Genomic DNA, 16,959 nt, shown 5'->3' with positions numbered 1-16,959 from the left:
TTAAAAGGTTAAATTATAACCGTATGAATCATTACTCAACTCACATCATCAATTCCATATCACAGTTGGTTTAAGTTTAACATATTTATCTGTTTTTCGATACAAAACCTATTGAGTCAAAACAATGTATTCATAAAAATCATCCAAATAAACATAAAAATTTAACAGCAGCAATACAACTTTTTCACAGCCTTTTACACACAAAGGTCGTTTAGTGAGAAGTGAATGACAAGAAACGTGATTGGAGTTTTACTTTACCTGCAAAGCAACAAAACTGTAACAAAATGTTTCTGCTTAGTGAAAAAACCGAACTGTTTCTTTTCATCACACTACATCTGACGGCTACATTCTTCATCTACATTTCTGGCAAATCTATAAAACCTTTTAAGACTATTGGTATCAGATAATTTTTTCTTAAAACTTTGGTGTCTACTTGGACACAAAAGCTTTTGCACAACTGAAGCCACATTGGTTCAAGTATCCTGTAATTTGCAGAGATTTGTACAGCTTTGGTAAGCCGTTTAAATACTCCAATGGCAAAGCTACACATTGCTGAATATCATCCTTGGTACTATGCTGGAGTAAATACATGTATCTGAAAAATGAGCCAGTCTTGTGCTTCACCCTGAACAAAAGGGTTCACTCCTTCTACCAGACTGACCCAAGCATGAGGCTATGCTTCCCTCTAATTGTGCGCAGTGGGAAGTCTAATACCTCTGGAGGAAAGACATAAGGTCAATTTCAGTGTGTCAGAATCATGAATATTTGATTAGTACAAATGTCTTCTTGCTTAAAACATAATTGACGGAGGGGAAACGAATGCAACTGAGTCACCAATACGAGTGACTGAAGTCAGAGCTTTTTTTTAGTGTTTTGATCTTAATGTCAGACTTAAAAATTGCTTTTTTGTTTAGTTTCTTTCCTTTCGATTTCTTTCAGGGCAAACATTTATCCAATTTTGTTTAGTCATAAATTAAATCATCAAAAACTATGCAGACAAACAGAAAGAAAGCAGCCAAAAGAAAGAAAAGAAAGCCTCTTGAGAGGGCTTCAATAATTAAGGGCTTTGGGGCCTGGAGCATGACAGACTCTGTGGAGCTGTGTTTCAACCCAGCCACTTTGTGCTTGCAATCAGAGATGAAGATGCTATTTGTCTGTGTAGTGTGCAGGACTTTTATCAGCAATTTGTTTGTGGCACAACTTCATTTGCATACATTTATAGGGAGTATGAAATCTCTGTTCTTTTTGGCTACAACTGGACAAACACAATCCTCTACCAATGGACATTCTTCCACACAGCTTGCACTGCGACATTGTTCAAAATGTTGAATGAACTTGAGATAAGATAGCCATCACAGCACAAACACTGATGGCTAATATATCTGGAGGAATAAACAAATGAAAACATGTTGCTTTATTACTCTTCAGTTCGTGTTTGTCCCAGTTTATGCCCTTTATGGCTAAAGTTATAACTCAGGAAATTAAATCCTCAGATCTGGAAGCAGTGTGACATCCACACAAGAAAAAAAAAGGTGCTAGTGATTTAAGAGGTTGGCCTTTTATCTGAATATATATCACTATCATGCAGTTCTTTTGCCTTAATTTAGCACTTTATGCATTTCCACTATGAAAGAAGAAAGACGGTTTGGGTCAATAGCTGTATTTGCTCCCCGAGTCATCACTTGGATATCTTAATGAGGTGAGATTGGGTTACAAAGTCATGTCTGTAAATGAGAACTTGTCTCATTTAAAGTTTTGGGTATTTTGACTTTATCTCATCAAGTGCTTCCACCAGAACCTTATACCTGTTGTTTGCTCATCACTTTTAACCAGCAGGCTTTCTGCATTAGACCACTGCCATGAGAACTGGATAACCATCAACATGTCTCTTAACTCCAGAGATATTTGGTATCTGAGGTGTAGATCAACTCCTTCACAGCAACCTCATTATCCTTTGATATCGGAGCTGTCACCAGAGTATGTGAAATCCCATGTTTCTCAAAGTTTTTCACTTTATACACAATTAATGTAATTTTGATGGATTCTGAAGTGCAGAAAAGCAGTAATATGAAACACTTTACAGAAGTAAAGTGTTAAGTAAAGTAAAGTAAAACTGTAGCAGAGTAAGAATGGTTATTCCTACAAATAGAATGAATAAAAGCTGTTTATTTCTCTATGGTAGTCTATGCGATTTTGGCCTTTTTGGAACCAGCAGGTACTTCCTGTTTGGAATGCATGGGGGAAGGAGTCACTCAGTCCAGTTCTCATATACAGTCAATGAAAATACATTAATTGCCTAAGCGATGGAAGAGTTATGGTAATTCAAAAAAAGATTCCTATCTGGGTTTTTTTTTATAAGAACCGTGATCCATAGCTTACATTTAAACCAACACTGATACAATTTGGAGAATTTAATCAAATTGTGTTTTGTTGGTTTTTTGCTATGAAGTCTAGTAAAGAAAACATTTTGAATGATTAGTTCGACCTTCAGTTTACAAGTGAAAAAAACAGCAAGGAGCTACTGAAGTCGCCCATCCTTGATTTTTATATAAACGTGCTGGCTCTTTTTAAATTTAAAATCTTAAATTAAGTTGAATACTGATGTTTATATGGGTATTATTTGACCTGATGTCACATTTGGGCAGAAAAACCAACGGAAATGTTTCATGCCAATATCTGTCATCACACACCCTTTTGAGAAGTCAAGTCCCAAGTCTTAGATTAGCAAGTACATGTCAAGTCCTGTGTTTCTCTGAAAAAATGGGAACTTCAGCCACACATTTCCATCTGCCCTAAAACAAGGTGCAATATCAGACATTTGCACTAGAGGAGCTAGGTGAGAAACAATCACTGATTGTCAAATGTGATCAATCATGGCCTAAAACTGAAAGCAAAGGTCAAAACTTTATGTCAGCAACCGTTTGACTTGGATTAAAACCAGATTTGGACTAATCAGATAACTAAATTTTTAAGTTTTAATTTTGTAGGTTCTGTATGACTTTCTCATCCTATTATTAAGGTATAAATGGACCAAAAAATCTCTGTGGAGTCTCATTTATCCAGGTTGAGTCCAGAAAAGTGGCAATTAAAAAGGGGACTTGCTTCATCTTTTATTATTTCACCTTTTCTCCAAGAGTTACTCAACTAAAATTAATTGACATTAAATCTACAGTATATGCAACATAAAGTCTGCCCACATATCTTATCTCTGCGGGTTTTTTTTTAATCAAGCTTTTAGTCACTGAGAAAGTCAAAGTCAAGTTTGTGGTCTTCCCTTATCCCCTCACGCCAAATGTTGCGAATTCGGAACGCATAATTTAATCCAGAACTGCTGCAGAAATTTAACATGTTCTTGAAAGAAAAAAAAAAGTTTTTTTTTATTTAATTGCAAATAAATGTAGACATTAAGGGGTTAAATGAGTACATGGTCGGGGAGAATCACCAATCACAACATAAAACTTTTACCTTCTGCTCAGTTTCCACGTTTTACTCAGGAAAACTAGAATATGGTCAAAATGTCACAATAGGATCTTACAGTTAAAATGTATATAGTAAAATAATCCCTCATTTTTGTCTAAATCATTATATCTCTGAGCCCCATAATCCCTTGCTCAACTGAAATGGATGACCAAACTAGTTTGGGTTGGACCAGCGTCTTGACGGTGATACACATCCAAGAACTTTAGCAGCTACACATCCAAGAACTTTAGCAGCTGCACATCTCAAAAAGAGTCAGAGGATTAATCACTACACTAACAAAAATAACCAACATTTCCTACATGTCGCAAATATTTACAAAGGCTCAAATTATTTAAATGTTTCCAGTTGAACCTTTAACCCTGGCTTGCTTTGAGCAAAAAGTGGTTAAAAATGCCCAACTATGTTGTTAGTTGAAACACAATGATGCCTCTTGGGCGACAGTTTCTAACATCATCCCATTAAAGTCGGTCCTGTACCAAACAAGCTTCCCCTGGTGAAAATGGTCCCCAAAGAAGCACTACTGACGCCATTGTTATAAGTTGCCCATTTATAGATGAACACAAAAGGGCAAGTCATGCTTTACTTCCTTCCATTTAGTTTGAACTTCAATGTATGGATTTTTAATCAAAGAGCCGTGGATGACTGTCATCCAACAATCAGACGCTAAGTTTTGCAACTGCAGGAAGGAGTTCACTTTTACGACTTTTGAATCACTAAATTTCTTGGAACTAATTATCCCCCCAATAAATATACACCAACTTTATAGTAATGATGAGTACAAAAGCAAAGAAATACAGAAAAACACAAGTAGAACCAATAAAGTCTTTTTATCCATTTTTCAATAAAAAATACATTCATACAGAAACTATTTTACAAAAAAATTTTAAATGAAAAAATCTCGTTATGCCAATAAACAAACAAAAATAGAGCCTCATATTTTCTGTGTTCATCCAATAAAGATTCTCTGGCTTAAAGATAGGGCATCTTCACAGGTTTCTAAAAATTCAAAAGAAATTACATAACTTACATGGCAAATTTAAAAACACACAAATGCAGAACTGGTCGGGGGGGGAAGAAACAAACAACTAAAAAAATTGAATTGGCGGGCACCAAAATGCAAGGATGTGACAATTCGAGTGTCCAGAAGCATTCATGTCTGAAAAGATTGTTGGTTTCCTCAAAGATGATAGGCCACAGGTGTAGTTACAGTTGAGAAAAAATGTACATTTGTTCCACCTTGCAATGGTTTTATTTAAAAAAAAATAAAAAGACAATGGAGCCGTCTATTTTACAATGTCTTCAAATTTTTCTCCTTTTAGGAACATCACGTCGCACTTGTTTGTCCTTTTTTTGGTCCCGTGTCCATTTAAAATAGAAGCTTCCTTAAAAAAATTAGTTTACAAGTCGACACAACTTGGCATCGAGGACATTTTCAGTGTAAAAAGACGCCAAACAGCCTTCTACAACAGGTTGACCTGAACAGGTCCAGGGATGTTGACATCCTATCAAAGTTCCTCTAAGTAGAAGTAACTGAAAAGGAGGGAAAATGACTCAAGTGGATTCCTGTAATGTGAGTTAAAACATGCACATAGTGACAATGGGTTGATCTTTAGCTAGCGGGACAGAAACCCAGGGACCCACAGCTCTGCTGAACTGGTTGGACTGGTCTTGGTACCGTTAGTTAAGATAAGGGTTGTTTGAAGGAGGAAAGGTACTGACTGACTCTGAGAGCGGGACGAAACCAAATACCTGACAGAAACCGCCGTCTTCTTTCCTCCCAACATAAACTCTTATGACCCATCGACTGACCTAACCGGTTATGACGCAAACCTTTCCTATGCTGCAAGTTTGTAGTTGCCACTGCCTCGGCAACTGACACTTTATGAGAACACACTTCCAAGGTTTTGTACCATTTTACAGCAAGCAACAGCTTCTCTACAATACAGCTGCTCTACCTGATACTACACAGTAGTAAAGCATTTTAAACTTGAGTTGCTTTTTTTTCCTAATAATTCCATGATTCTGTATCAGATCTGGATTATTATGGAGTATAAAAACCAAGGATGCCGTATTGGACAAAGAGCATACAGTGGTGTAAAAGTGGAGAGTTCGTCTATCGCACTACTCTCTCAATGGGGTGAGAAAACTATAGAAAAAAGGGAGCAACTGTTTAGATCAGAGCCTTTATAAAGCTATTTAGTAACAACTGTAACGGTCCTGTGTGTGAGGGAGTGATCTGTTTGACGAGACAAGGCCACTTACATAAGGCATCAGTAAAGTCGACAGTGCATTTACAGATGGAACCAAAGAAGGAAGCAAAATGTGCAGATAGAGACAGTAGCTAAAAAATAGTGGTATCCCCAACGCTTCAAGAAAATCTGACCAACAAGAAGACGGCCTTATCTGTGTTGTACAAGACTATGATACTGAGTATAATGAGGGTAGCTGTTACTGAATGGAAATCTGTTGTCCTTTCAGCAGACAAGTGAGCAACACATCCCCAGACACCATGCAATTTGTGTTATAGTGGTGCTACTTGTTTGTGTGGGTTTTCTTTACTTTTAACATGGAAGGCTTGCATAATGGGAATCAAAATGCGCTGTATAATGAATATGTTTTGAGACAGGCTATGCAATACATTGCACATATAGTAGCTGCACTAAAACGAAACAACCTCCCATTTTTGGATAGGGAGCTGTAGTTCCACCTCCACACAGACCGGGTGCAGCTTTTTACCCAAGCCAACCCCACCTCCCCTCCTACTCCCCGCCATTGTGAACTGACTTAACTGACACAAGCAGAACCTTTTACTTGCATTCATTCCTGGTGAGACGACACATATCCCCCTCCCCTCAAAATAAAAAAGAAAATGGAAAACATCCCATCATCCATGTCATTCACTCACAGTTCCACAATGCAAGCCTCATCCAAGCCCTAAAGCCAGCACAGGTATCCAGTCTCAGGCACTCACAGTTTCACGCACACAGGCAAACACACTGTCAGCAGAGGAATGGTGCCCCCAACCTTGGAGACCCCAAAATCCTCCAGGAAAAAGAAATGTAAAAAGCATTGAACACCATACAGAAGAGTCTCTTTCCATCTTCTCCAGCCAAGATTTTTCCCATTTTCCTCCCCTCCCCACCCTCCGAAGTCTCTCTTTGCCCTCCTGCTTCTTTTGAAAAAGCCTTTTCCAGAGCAATCTCCACAGCGAGGTGTTGGAGGCACTAAGTATGGTGCAAATAAAAGCCTGCCTTGCTTCATCTTTTTCCACTGACTGGAACATGGCGGTGCCCCTGTTAACTCTACCAGGACAGACTGGCCTCGCTGAACCCCGACAGGTCAGGACGGTCAACCAGAATCAGCCCTCCGAGCTGTCAAAGTGGAGGCCACCTTAGATGTGCCTCTTCATGTGCAGCGCCAGGTGGTCGGACCGGGAGAAACACCTGAGAAGAAACCACAGGGAAAAAAGAAATCCATCAGTCTAAGGAAGTACTTCTAAAGAAGTCCTTTTCCAATGTTTTGTAGCTACGTTAGCATCTTTGGCCCAAACCAATAGTGCTAACAAGCATATTTATGCTAAGAACTAAAAAACAAACAAATACAACACCAGATTTGATCAAATCAGTACTAAGTGGCAGAAAGTTGAATAGTAAACCATAAATGACAAAAAAGAGAGGGTGCAAGTGTGGCCTTGTTTCCTTGTTAGCTTCTAATAGCTAATATAGCTAGTATATATAGCTAATATAGCTAGGTGCTATAATATTAAAAATGAGTGGTAAGTTAACCCTTTAACGTTGGAGATGTCGCTGGCAAAACCTAAATAGCACATGCTCTTTGACATACCATGAGTCTTCAACCATAAACGCAATTAAATCTGCTAAAATGACATTTATTGCGTAAACGGTTGAAAAGCTACGACGAGTCAAAGAACGTCAACACTGCAGCCAAAGCTCTGGTGTTAACGCGTTGGGCTTTAGTTCTTCCATTTAAAACATTTCTTACCCATACAAGTATGAAACTACAACAAAATATTTAAATATCAACTAAAAAAAATGTAAAGTAATACTCTAGTGAGGTTTTTCTGTTTGTAATTATTTATTTGGCGTATTCCTTCATTGCAGCTATTTAACTGTATTTTGTACTGTACTTTTTTTTAATAGTTTGGCCAGGGGTGCCTTTCACACACAGGTGTGACTTACATGTGACTTAAGAAAAATAAATAAAGAAGCTTATGTGTTTGTTATTTTCGCAATAACAACCATTAGAGAGCACTATAGGTCTGTGTTTTAGTATTTGCTACTATAAGAAACGCACAAGAAGCAGCGCCTGCCTGGCGGAGTATAAAAGCGACACAGATGCGGAAGAATTCAATGGATTTCGTGATTTATAGTGATATAAAGAGTTTATTCGACTTGTTAACATATTTTTATGCTATGGCTATCTGAATAATTGTTCATGTGTTGTGCTGATATACTAGATACTAATGTAATTCCTCCTGTTTCATGAAGCTAAATATTGTTACGGTAGTGAAGTGTGCATATACCATTATTACATTTATTATTGTTGTCTATTCCATTATTATGATTTTGCTTTTAAGATGAAATGTGCGTTCTTAATGCTGTATTTTGTTACATACAATTTTCCCAAAAGTGCCGATCGTACTTCAGTAAGACTTACCGGTATATATGATTTTTTTTGTCTTCTTTGTTATTCATTTTTTTAGCTGCTGCGACTTATATTCGGAAGCGAAAAATCCGGAAATTTCTTTTCTCCTTTCACTGTTGATGTAGCTATGTGTTTTTGAGTTAGCTTCGTTGATTTTATCCAGTTACTGAACATTTCACCATTTTGACAAAAATGTCCCATCTTTCCCATTGAAGAAAAACAAAAAAAAAACCACTGCTTCTTTGTAGTAGTACTGTGACTAAATGCATATGGTGAAGTGGTTTGGGGACTTTCCAATGCTCCTACCTGTCACAGTGGCTGCATTTAAATGGCTTTGCTCCAGTGTGCTTCCTGAAGTGCCGGGTGAGTTCATCGCTCCGTGCGAAGCGCCAGTCACAGCCCTCCCATGAACACCTGTAAGGCTTTTCCCCTAAAAGCAGAAAAACAAACAAAACAAGAAAGGTAAATTCTCAGAGTTCACACCCAACCAATCCTTGTATCTCAAACTTTATGTGACATTTATGCTAAGTTTTTAGGAATCAAACATGACCCAGTATCTACAGAAGGTGATGTAATGGTGACTTGAAGCTGGCTGTGTGCCTGGAGTGAGTTGAAAGAAAAAATAACGTATAATTCTCAGCGATAAAAAAGAGAAAAGACACACTCGGAACTTAATAAGAGAGGCTATTTATGAAGAACGAATCAGACTTCCTTTCCCAAACAGCCAAGCGGAGGTCAGAGGTGGCGGGGGAAACTTCTCCCATTGGAGCCCCTTCCAGTAAAACCCACTAAATGTCTGTTTCCCATCGTCTCTTTTCCTTTTTTTTCTTCGTTTTCTCATTTAAACCCAAAGCGGTTTCAGAGTGGTTTCCCATGTTGAAACATGAGAACCGCTGTTTTGTTTTCAGGATCCCCGTCCTTTGGGTGCTGCTTAGGCCACAGGGGAACAGGCCTCCCCGTCCCGCCTCCTCCTCCTCCCTCCCTCCCCCTGTGCACCAAGTCACGTTCCACTGTGTGAATTAGGTCACCGTTGTGGGCATTCCTCTGCCAAACTATTCAAAGTATTCTGCACATTTGAAACCCTTTCAGCAGCAGCATGTCCTGCACGTGAAGGGGCCACGCGTGTTTACCTGTGTGTGTGCGCTGGTGTGCTTTCAGGTGCGAGCTCTTGGTATACACCTTCCTGCAGCCGTTGAAGTGACACCTGTGCACCCGCCTCTTCCCATCAGGAGATGCCTCCCCGCTGGTCAGCCCAGATCTTTCCACTACACCAGTTCTTATTTTCCCAGGTGAGTGCAGCACAGTCTGTATCCCACTCCACACCTGGGTTACTCCCGAGCCCTCCTTGCCAAGCTCGGGCGAGGAAGGCGGCGTGCTGATGATGGCGGAGCCCAGGTCTTCGCCGCTGTCGGCCAGAATGTCAGTCAAAGAGCCGGGGGCGAAGTCGAGGGTGGGGGAGAGCTCCTCCGAGCTGTCCGAGGCCTCGCTGCTGGCGTCGGAGTTAAAGCCACCGGCATCAAGGTGCTGGTCCTGATTGTCTTCCTCCTCCTTGATGTGGGGGATCTTTGGGTCGGACTTGGTGGAATTGTCTCCGCAGGCGAGCATCAACTTGCTCCACAGGTCCTCCTGGTTCTCAAACTTCAGGTCTGAGGCCGAGACGTAGGGCTCGCTCTGGAGGTATCGTTCCAGCTCCAGGCATGTCTGTGGAGAGGAGTAGACAGCAGAAATTTAGAGATGCACCAAAACATTCCCAAAATCACCAAAGCGGCAGTCTAGTTTTATTGTACAGGAAGCTCCAGCGTGGTGCACATAATCGCTGCAGCAGCAGCAGCAGGAGGAGAAGGAGGATTTGCAGTGGACCTGCTCCTCTCCGGCCTTCACCACTGAGGCAACACACAATGTCCTATGCAGAGAATAGTGGAGTGCACTCTAAGGGTCCCCTCTGAGGCCACATCAGCAAGGATTAGAGGACCACATGTCCTCCTGGGAGCATGCAAGAACAAGGTGCTCTCACACGCAAGCACATGCACTCCACGACACGAGTGTGTGTGTGTGTGTGTGTGTGTGGGGGGGGGGTCAGTCATGAAATCTGCATGTGCTACAGCGATCCCTCTCCGTGTTAGGGAAGTGCTTGTAGATCTTTTAAAACCTTCAATAATTCAGGGTAATGTGGATTTAATAATGCATTTGGAGAGACATGGCTAGAAATAACATGGCACACCAGGGGCTGTGAGGAGGAGGAGAATAAAGAAGGGGGGGGGGGGTCCTGGGTCGCAGGGTATCCATAGAATGTCCTGGTCCTGTGGATGGTTGGCCTGTTCAGTAAGAGGGAAAATGAGGTGAAGGAGCACTGCTGGGGGGCTGGTGGGGGGGGCAGACATTCAAGATTTGTGCTAAAAAAAAACAACCAACAACAATATTAATAACAATAGTGCCATTCTTTCAGGATTGTAACATCCTTAATCAGATGGAGAGTTTTAGGGGGAGGGGGGGGGGCAAAATAAGACTACAGTGGGAGGGAGTTTGGCAGGAATGCATGTCTTTTGCAATGCATCTCGTCAGCAGAGCTGGATGAATCCCAGGCGAGCTTCAAATGCCTGGAGGGGGGGGGGGACTTGGACCCGAGCCCGCGAGGATCTGTTCACGCACAAACACGCGCACAGACAGACAGACACAGACTCTTCTTCTTTTAAATCTGAGACCTCCAGACTCGAACTCCGCGGAGCCACAGTGAAGCAGAAAAGCGTCTGTCTGTCATTGATTCTGTCTGTCAGACTGTCATTCCGCTCTCCGCGTGCGTGTTTGTGACAGAGGAGGAAGAAGAGGAGGAAGAAGAGGAGGAGCGCAGCCTACAAATCCTCAGCGGGCTCTCACTTTTTATCACAAAGCGACGGTTTCACCACATAAAGTTCATTTTCACTAAAACTACACAAGAAGCTGTTTTTGTGAGAAAATAAATATTATTTTTGTTTCATTTTGGCGCTCAATTCTTTCTGTTTATTTTTTCACGTCACTAAAAAACTTTGATCCATGAAATTGTGAAAAAAAGAAGAAAAACTGCTCAAAATAAAATAAACAAGCCCATGCTGCTCGGATAGAATAGATAACTTTGACAAGCGCGCGTTCACGCTGAGCTGTCAACACGGATGTCCGCCCATCCATCCATCCACGCTCACTCTTTCAGTTTTACCTGCTGCCAGTACTCCTCCAGAGACGGCAGAGCGGAGAAGTATCCCGTGTCGTGCACGATCTGGAGCTCCTGGAAGATGCTGCACATCGGGATGACATCCATATCCCCGCTGACGTTCCGAGTTCACGCAGATTCGGGTTCGCAAAAGGAAGAAACAGCTGCGTGAGGAGAGGCGCGCGGCGTTCTGCTGTCTGCGCATGTATGTTGAAGGCTCTAGAATCGTGCACTTCCAGCGGAGGTTGTGAGCGCGTGACGAACCGCGAGCTCGAGCCGAACTCAGTGAAGTCCGTCCGCGCGGCTGTAAACTTCCTCCCCGATTCAAAATCACAGACAGACCCACCCCCATGTGATCGCGTTACGTTTCGGCACGTCGACCAATCAGTTCATGGCGGTCTATGGTCCGCCCATCACACCCCTTTTGCCCAATCACGTGAAAGGACCCGCCTTCTCCGTGCATTGTGATTGGTTAACACATTCAGAGGTGGTCCGGCTTCTATTCGTTAGAAATCTGGACTATTTTTAGTCCTCTATATAAGACAGAGCGCCGTGTACAGAACAGGGAAGTGGAGTTTTCTAGCGGAGCAATACTGCATGAGTCTCCGAATAGAAACACGAGCCTCTTATTTCTTACCTCACACAAACTTTCTTCACTCAGCTGTTTTTTTTATTTTTATTTTAATCTGCTCAGGGGAATAACTCGGAGATAAGCACAGTTGAGAAGGGTACTTTAGAGAAGTATCGCATGTTGTTTGAAAATAAAGAATATACTTCAAAATGTAGTTTTTTACTGTCATCTTACTCAGAGTCCTAAAAATCAGGTTTGCTTAGTCATTGGACTGTTATCCTCAATCTCATTGTACAACGGACAATGACAATAAAGTAAAGCTAATCTAATCTAATTTACAAAACATGAAGAGATCATATCTTGATGGAAGGTTTTTAGTTCAACTAAATATTGTACATTTCCATTTAGTTCCTCTGTAGTTAAAGTAACAACGTCCATAAGGTTCAAATAAAGTTTATTTGTTTTTTAGAGAAACATAAGGAAAAAGAGATTGTAATAGTGAGAAACAAATCAAATTAGTACTGAGTGATGATGCAGACATTGGTTGTGTCTGTCATGAAAAGACTGGTATTGCTTAGATTTAGTCTTCATGATGACTAAATCTAAGCAATACCATGTGATGTCATATTTGCCGTTTGGTGTCTGAATTACTTTTAAAATCAAGGGCATTAAATAACCGAAATGGTTATCCCTTGTGCTATCCTATGGGGTCCAGATGACCCGATCCTCACATTGACGTTTTCTCCCTACGATGACAAAGGTGGATAAAGGTGGAAAGATGTCATGTAATCCATGGACACCAGTGAAGATCACAAATCATTGAAGAAAAAAGGTTCAGAGCACTGTCTAGTGCAGGGGTCGGGAACCTTTCTGGCCAAGAGAGCCATAAACGCCACATATTTTTAAATGTAATTTCGAAAGAGCCATACATTTATGTAGTGTCCCTTTCCCACACTGAGGCACGGAGACTTAACCTCTTTTAAGGTTCTTTATTCTGGTTACTGTAGACCGCAACAAACGCCAAACCATTTATTCAGCAACTCCTGAATCTCTCCCGCCGAGGCGAGAGCGCTTCTCCCAACTTTATATTCCCCTGCTCCCGCTCCAGCCCTCCCATTTCCCTTATTCGGTCCATAGCTGAACCCCATTGGTCCAGATTACCTAACAACAGGCTGAGCGACAGAACTGAGGGCCAATCAGATCTCTGCTTGATGCGTTCAATGAACTCCAGAACTTTTAACGCGGCCCAACAGCCAAGTTAAACTCAGTCCGCGACAATATGTTTAAAACTAAATATACAAGTGAATGTGTGCATTTTACGGAATTTCAACATTTTTAAAGTACAGTAAGTCTGTGGGTTCTTTTTAATAACATTGTTATGCTGTTGCTAATAAATGATGAGTATTTCTCGTGGTAGTTTTGCTGATTGTCTAGTCTGGGTGATACGTGGTGAGTTTCTGCTTCATGCAGGCGTTGAGACTTTAAACGTGATCTTAGGTTGGTCTGAATGTTCCGTAGATGTGAGACAGATTACTCACATGCAGACCTGGAGTCAAACATACACTCACAGGCTGCAGTGAGTGACGGGCAGCGGGTTTTACGTTTTTACAATCCCTGTGCGATTCACCTGTTGCCTGTCCCCACATCCCCCACCCCCTGCTTTTATTCCTCACACATCCCGTCCCGGCAACTGCGCGTTCTTTCTCAGAGACGGGAGCGCGCAGTTTTATGCACAGCAATTCACAGGTTTCTAGTTGGTACAAACTCTGTGAAATAATAGATAATAGTAAACTGATCATGCTGGCGCTGATTTTTCTCTCCAAGCACCGATACTACTCCGCGCCTCTGGCATTGCATCGCGCCCGGGAAGGACTGGTCTAATGAAAAAAAAAAAAGTATAATTAAAGATTTGTCTGCGAGCCACATGTGACCATCAAAAGAGCCACATATGGCTCGCGAGCCATAGGTTCCCGACCCCTGGTCTAGTGGGTCTAGATGACCCAACTCCCAATGGTAAAGTGCCTATGATAGCACAAGGGTTATATGTGTTACGCCATTGTTACATTCAATTCATAGATATCTTTTCTTAAGGACCAATTTAGATCAGAATTAAGTTTTTTGATGTTTTTAATATATTTTTGAGGCATTTTTCTGATGACGGAGGACATTAAACAAAAGCAAAAAGTCTCAGATAAGACCGTAAGACAGATTTAGTAACTGTATTCACAGTTAATAATTCAAAAACCTGTTTTTACGCCAACTCTTAACCTGCTACACTGCTATACGTTGGTTGCGATAATGTTTTCCTCATCTGAGCTGGCATCTGGCTTAAAACTGTACGGCTGAGTAGGTCCGATATTGCTCACCATTTTTTTTGCTCTGGTATTTGTTGGGTTGTCGGTGTAATGGGCTGTAAGTCAGGGGAAGAAAGTGTATACAGAAAGCTCTCAGCAACAGAGAGGGGAAGGGGGGGCTGGGTTGCTTTTGCCAATGGTCCCATAACTCAGAGGCAAATTTCTGATGAACTCCTGGTACTCTGCAGAAAATATGTCCTAGAAAACAACATTTTTTGTTAATTTGGCTAGAAATGGCATAATTATAACTAATAGACCACTGGCAATGCCTATTACAATCAACCAAAGGATGATCATAGTGGGACTTAAACTGATGTTAAAGAATTACCCCCGATACACAAAATTATTTAAATATAATTACTTTATATAATCTGTATTCTCAATACTGTTTAAAACATGGTTGTAACACTGAGTGCTGGACTACACAACTCTAAGAACAAGCTAATAAACACTTCATAAATACGATCATTTTACATTTACTTTGGTTAGTCTGCATGCCTATGTGCATTCGCTGTGTCCTCATCCCTTCATCACTTCATCGCTCTGTTTGCTGGAGAGCTTGCCTCTGCAAAACTCTGTTGTGACCAGAAAACGACAGAGCTCAGTCGCTTGTTTCCTCCTGAAGAGGGCAAAAATAAAGATGTAAGAAAAAAAGAGAGGGCCACCCCTGCAGAGTGTTGAGTTTCTAATAAAAGACTGCAATTTTTCTCTCTCACTTCTAGAATGACATGTTATAAATACTCGCTGGCAGTATTCCAGAAATATACACCCCCCCCCCCTTAAAATGTAAATTATCATTGCTAGGATAAGAGCTTTCCCACTAAGATCAAAGACACATAAATATTAATCAGAGCTAATAGAACTAAATTTTGCTATATGATGAGATTTATGGGATGTGTGTTATTCTTAATAGTCTATTAGACTCTTGCCATTAAAATCTCATTTGTGTGAAGTCTGATGGAGGTCATTTTATTACATGTTTCAAGTACATAGAAAAAACGAGTTTTTATTTGCAAATGAAAGATATTTCATAGAACTATTTTACAAAACTGACATTCAATTTATTTTGATCAATTAGACACATGCAGATGCATTGAATTTAACTGTGTTTTCATCTATTTCTATCAAGCTAAATCATCCAAATTATTATTGTTTTAGCAAAGATTGTTTGATAAAGTTTGTATTGAGGTCTCTAGTATCTGTTTTGAAGGAATATTTCATCTCATTCCAAGGTATGAACCTATTAATAGCTCAGCAGCACTGAACACGCCAGTGAAACTGCCTGTCCAGTTGCATAAGATGTGGGATAAAGTTGAGGTAGAGTGCAACAACGGCGTCATTGATGAGAAAAAGGCAGGCGATGTGACAAACAACATATTTGGAACAGAGCGCCATTGTCTGACCCATCGGGCCGCTCCAGCGCCTCCACAGTGGAGTCTCTTGTTAAGACTGCAACAGTTGGCACATTTGGAGCCATCAGCAGTGTCTCATTCTGTTATGAGTTCTGCACCAGTGTGCACTACTTTATGTGGCCTAAAATTAGAAAATTGCTAAAAAAAAATTTTTTTTACGACCCTCCATTGTGTTCTACATTTAAGGGTTACCGGATTTCTGCAGATTTGAAATAATGTTAAAAACAGTAAAACACTTTTTGGATGATATTTTCTACGTCACAAATACGATATTTTTCAAATTTCATCTTTTTCTTTTGCTCCTGATTCCCAATGATTTGATTATTTATGTTTATTATACAATAATCCATTGAGACAACTATTGTTGTAATATTGGGCTATTTAAATAAAATTGAATTATTTTAAGCTTTATTTTCTTTTTTTCTGTCCTCTATGATCAGAAAACTGCCACAAGGACATATTAAAAACACCAAAAACCCTATTTTCATCAGAGTAGGTCTTTATTCTGTGATCTATTCTCAATCGTGTTGTTTTCAATCAGAACAGTTATGAGTCATAAACACTGCTATTATCAGTGGAGTTCTGAAGAAATGTTAAGGAAATGTGTTCAATTTCTGAACAGGTTTGCTTCCCATGTATACACAGCGTGCCTAAACGTATTCTATGATCACATTTTCCATCCGCTTGAATGTCACATGTATAATTTAGCCTGAAAGGAAGTGAAACAGGATGGAAAAATGAAAATCAAACGGTCAATAGCCAGGAACTAAAACCTTTAAGACAATGACAGATTATAGGAAATGCTGGTCTCATTTATTGACCAAAAGCACAAACAGCATTATAATCACATACGATGACACGTGCGCATGTTTTTTAACCTTTACATATAAAACTTGCATGCACAGAGGCGGACTTACCATTAGGCAAAGGTAGGCCATCGCCTGAACCCCCAACTCTGTAGGGGACCTGAGCTAAACACTAATAACAGTGTCTAAAATCAAATTTGTGTCCATTATTATTTAACTCTGTCATAAAAAACACCCCGAATCACTGAACTGGCATTAGACTGGTAATGTAGAGGTATTTGTTCCTCCCCAGTCCTTCTGCAGCAATGGTATATTACAGTCAACAGCAAGTCCAAAGGCTCACAAGTTAGCAGGCAGAGGCAGCGTTGCCGGATTCTGCAGTTTCCACGACTCCATCTGGCAACACTGGCAGGGATTAAATACTGATTCAAAGCACTTTTAAAAAAAAAAAGTGGTCAAATGAAGCAGAGTAATCGAGGAAAACGAG

General features: G+C 40.6%; 1 protein-coding gene across 1 annotated transcript; it reads right to left on the bottom strand.

Annotated features, from left to right (window-relative positions):
* Positions 1-4,793: 4,793 nt before the first annotated feature.
* LOC101165839 (Krueppel-like factor 6) lies at positions 4,794-11,672 on the bottom strand. Its single transcript, XM_023965039.1, has 4 exons — positions 11,336-11,672; positions 9,276-9,846; positions 8,452-8,575; positions 4,794-6,923 (listed from the first exon to the last, which is right to left on the bottom strand). Exons 1-4 carry the CDS (start codon positions 11,435-11,437, stop codon positions 6,872-6,874), a joined length of 849 nt encoding a protein of 282 aa, XP_023820807.1. The 5' UTR covers positions 11,438-11,672; the 3' UTR covers positions 4,794-6,871.
* Between the last annotated feature and the right edge of the window lie 5,287 nt (positions 11,673-16,959).

The sequence above is a fragment of the Oryzias latipes genome, chromosome 17 (assembly GCF_002234675.1).
Source record: "Oryzias latipes chromosome 17, ASM223467v1".
Lineage (NCBI taxonomy): Eukaryota > Metazoa > Chordata > Actinopteri > Beloniformes > Adrianichthyidae > Oryzias > Oryzias latipes.
The sequence above is the reverse complement of the archived record's forward strand: the minus strand, read 5'-3'. Positions and strand labels throughout refer to the sequence as shown.

What these genes read in the sequence shown, in the direction of transcription:
- LOC101165839 (XM_023965039.1), bottom strand. Translation starts at nt 11,437, where the DNA reads ATGGATGTCATCCCGATGTGCAGCATCTTCCAGGAGCTCCAGATCGTG. An exon ending in TGGAGGAGTACTGGCAGCAG is followed by an intron (nt 9,847 to 11,335) that starts GTAAAACTGAAA and finishes TCCTCTCCACAG; the next exon opens with ACATGCCTGGAGCTGGAACG. An exon ending in ACACCAGCGCACACACACAG is followed by an intron (nt 8,576 to 9,275) that starts GTAAACACGCGT and finishes TTCTGCTTTTAG; the next exon opens with GGGAAAAGCCTTACAGGTGT.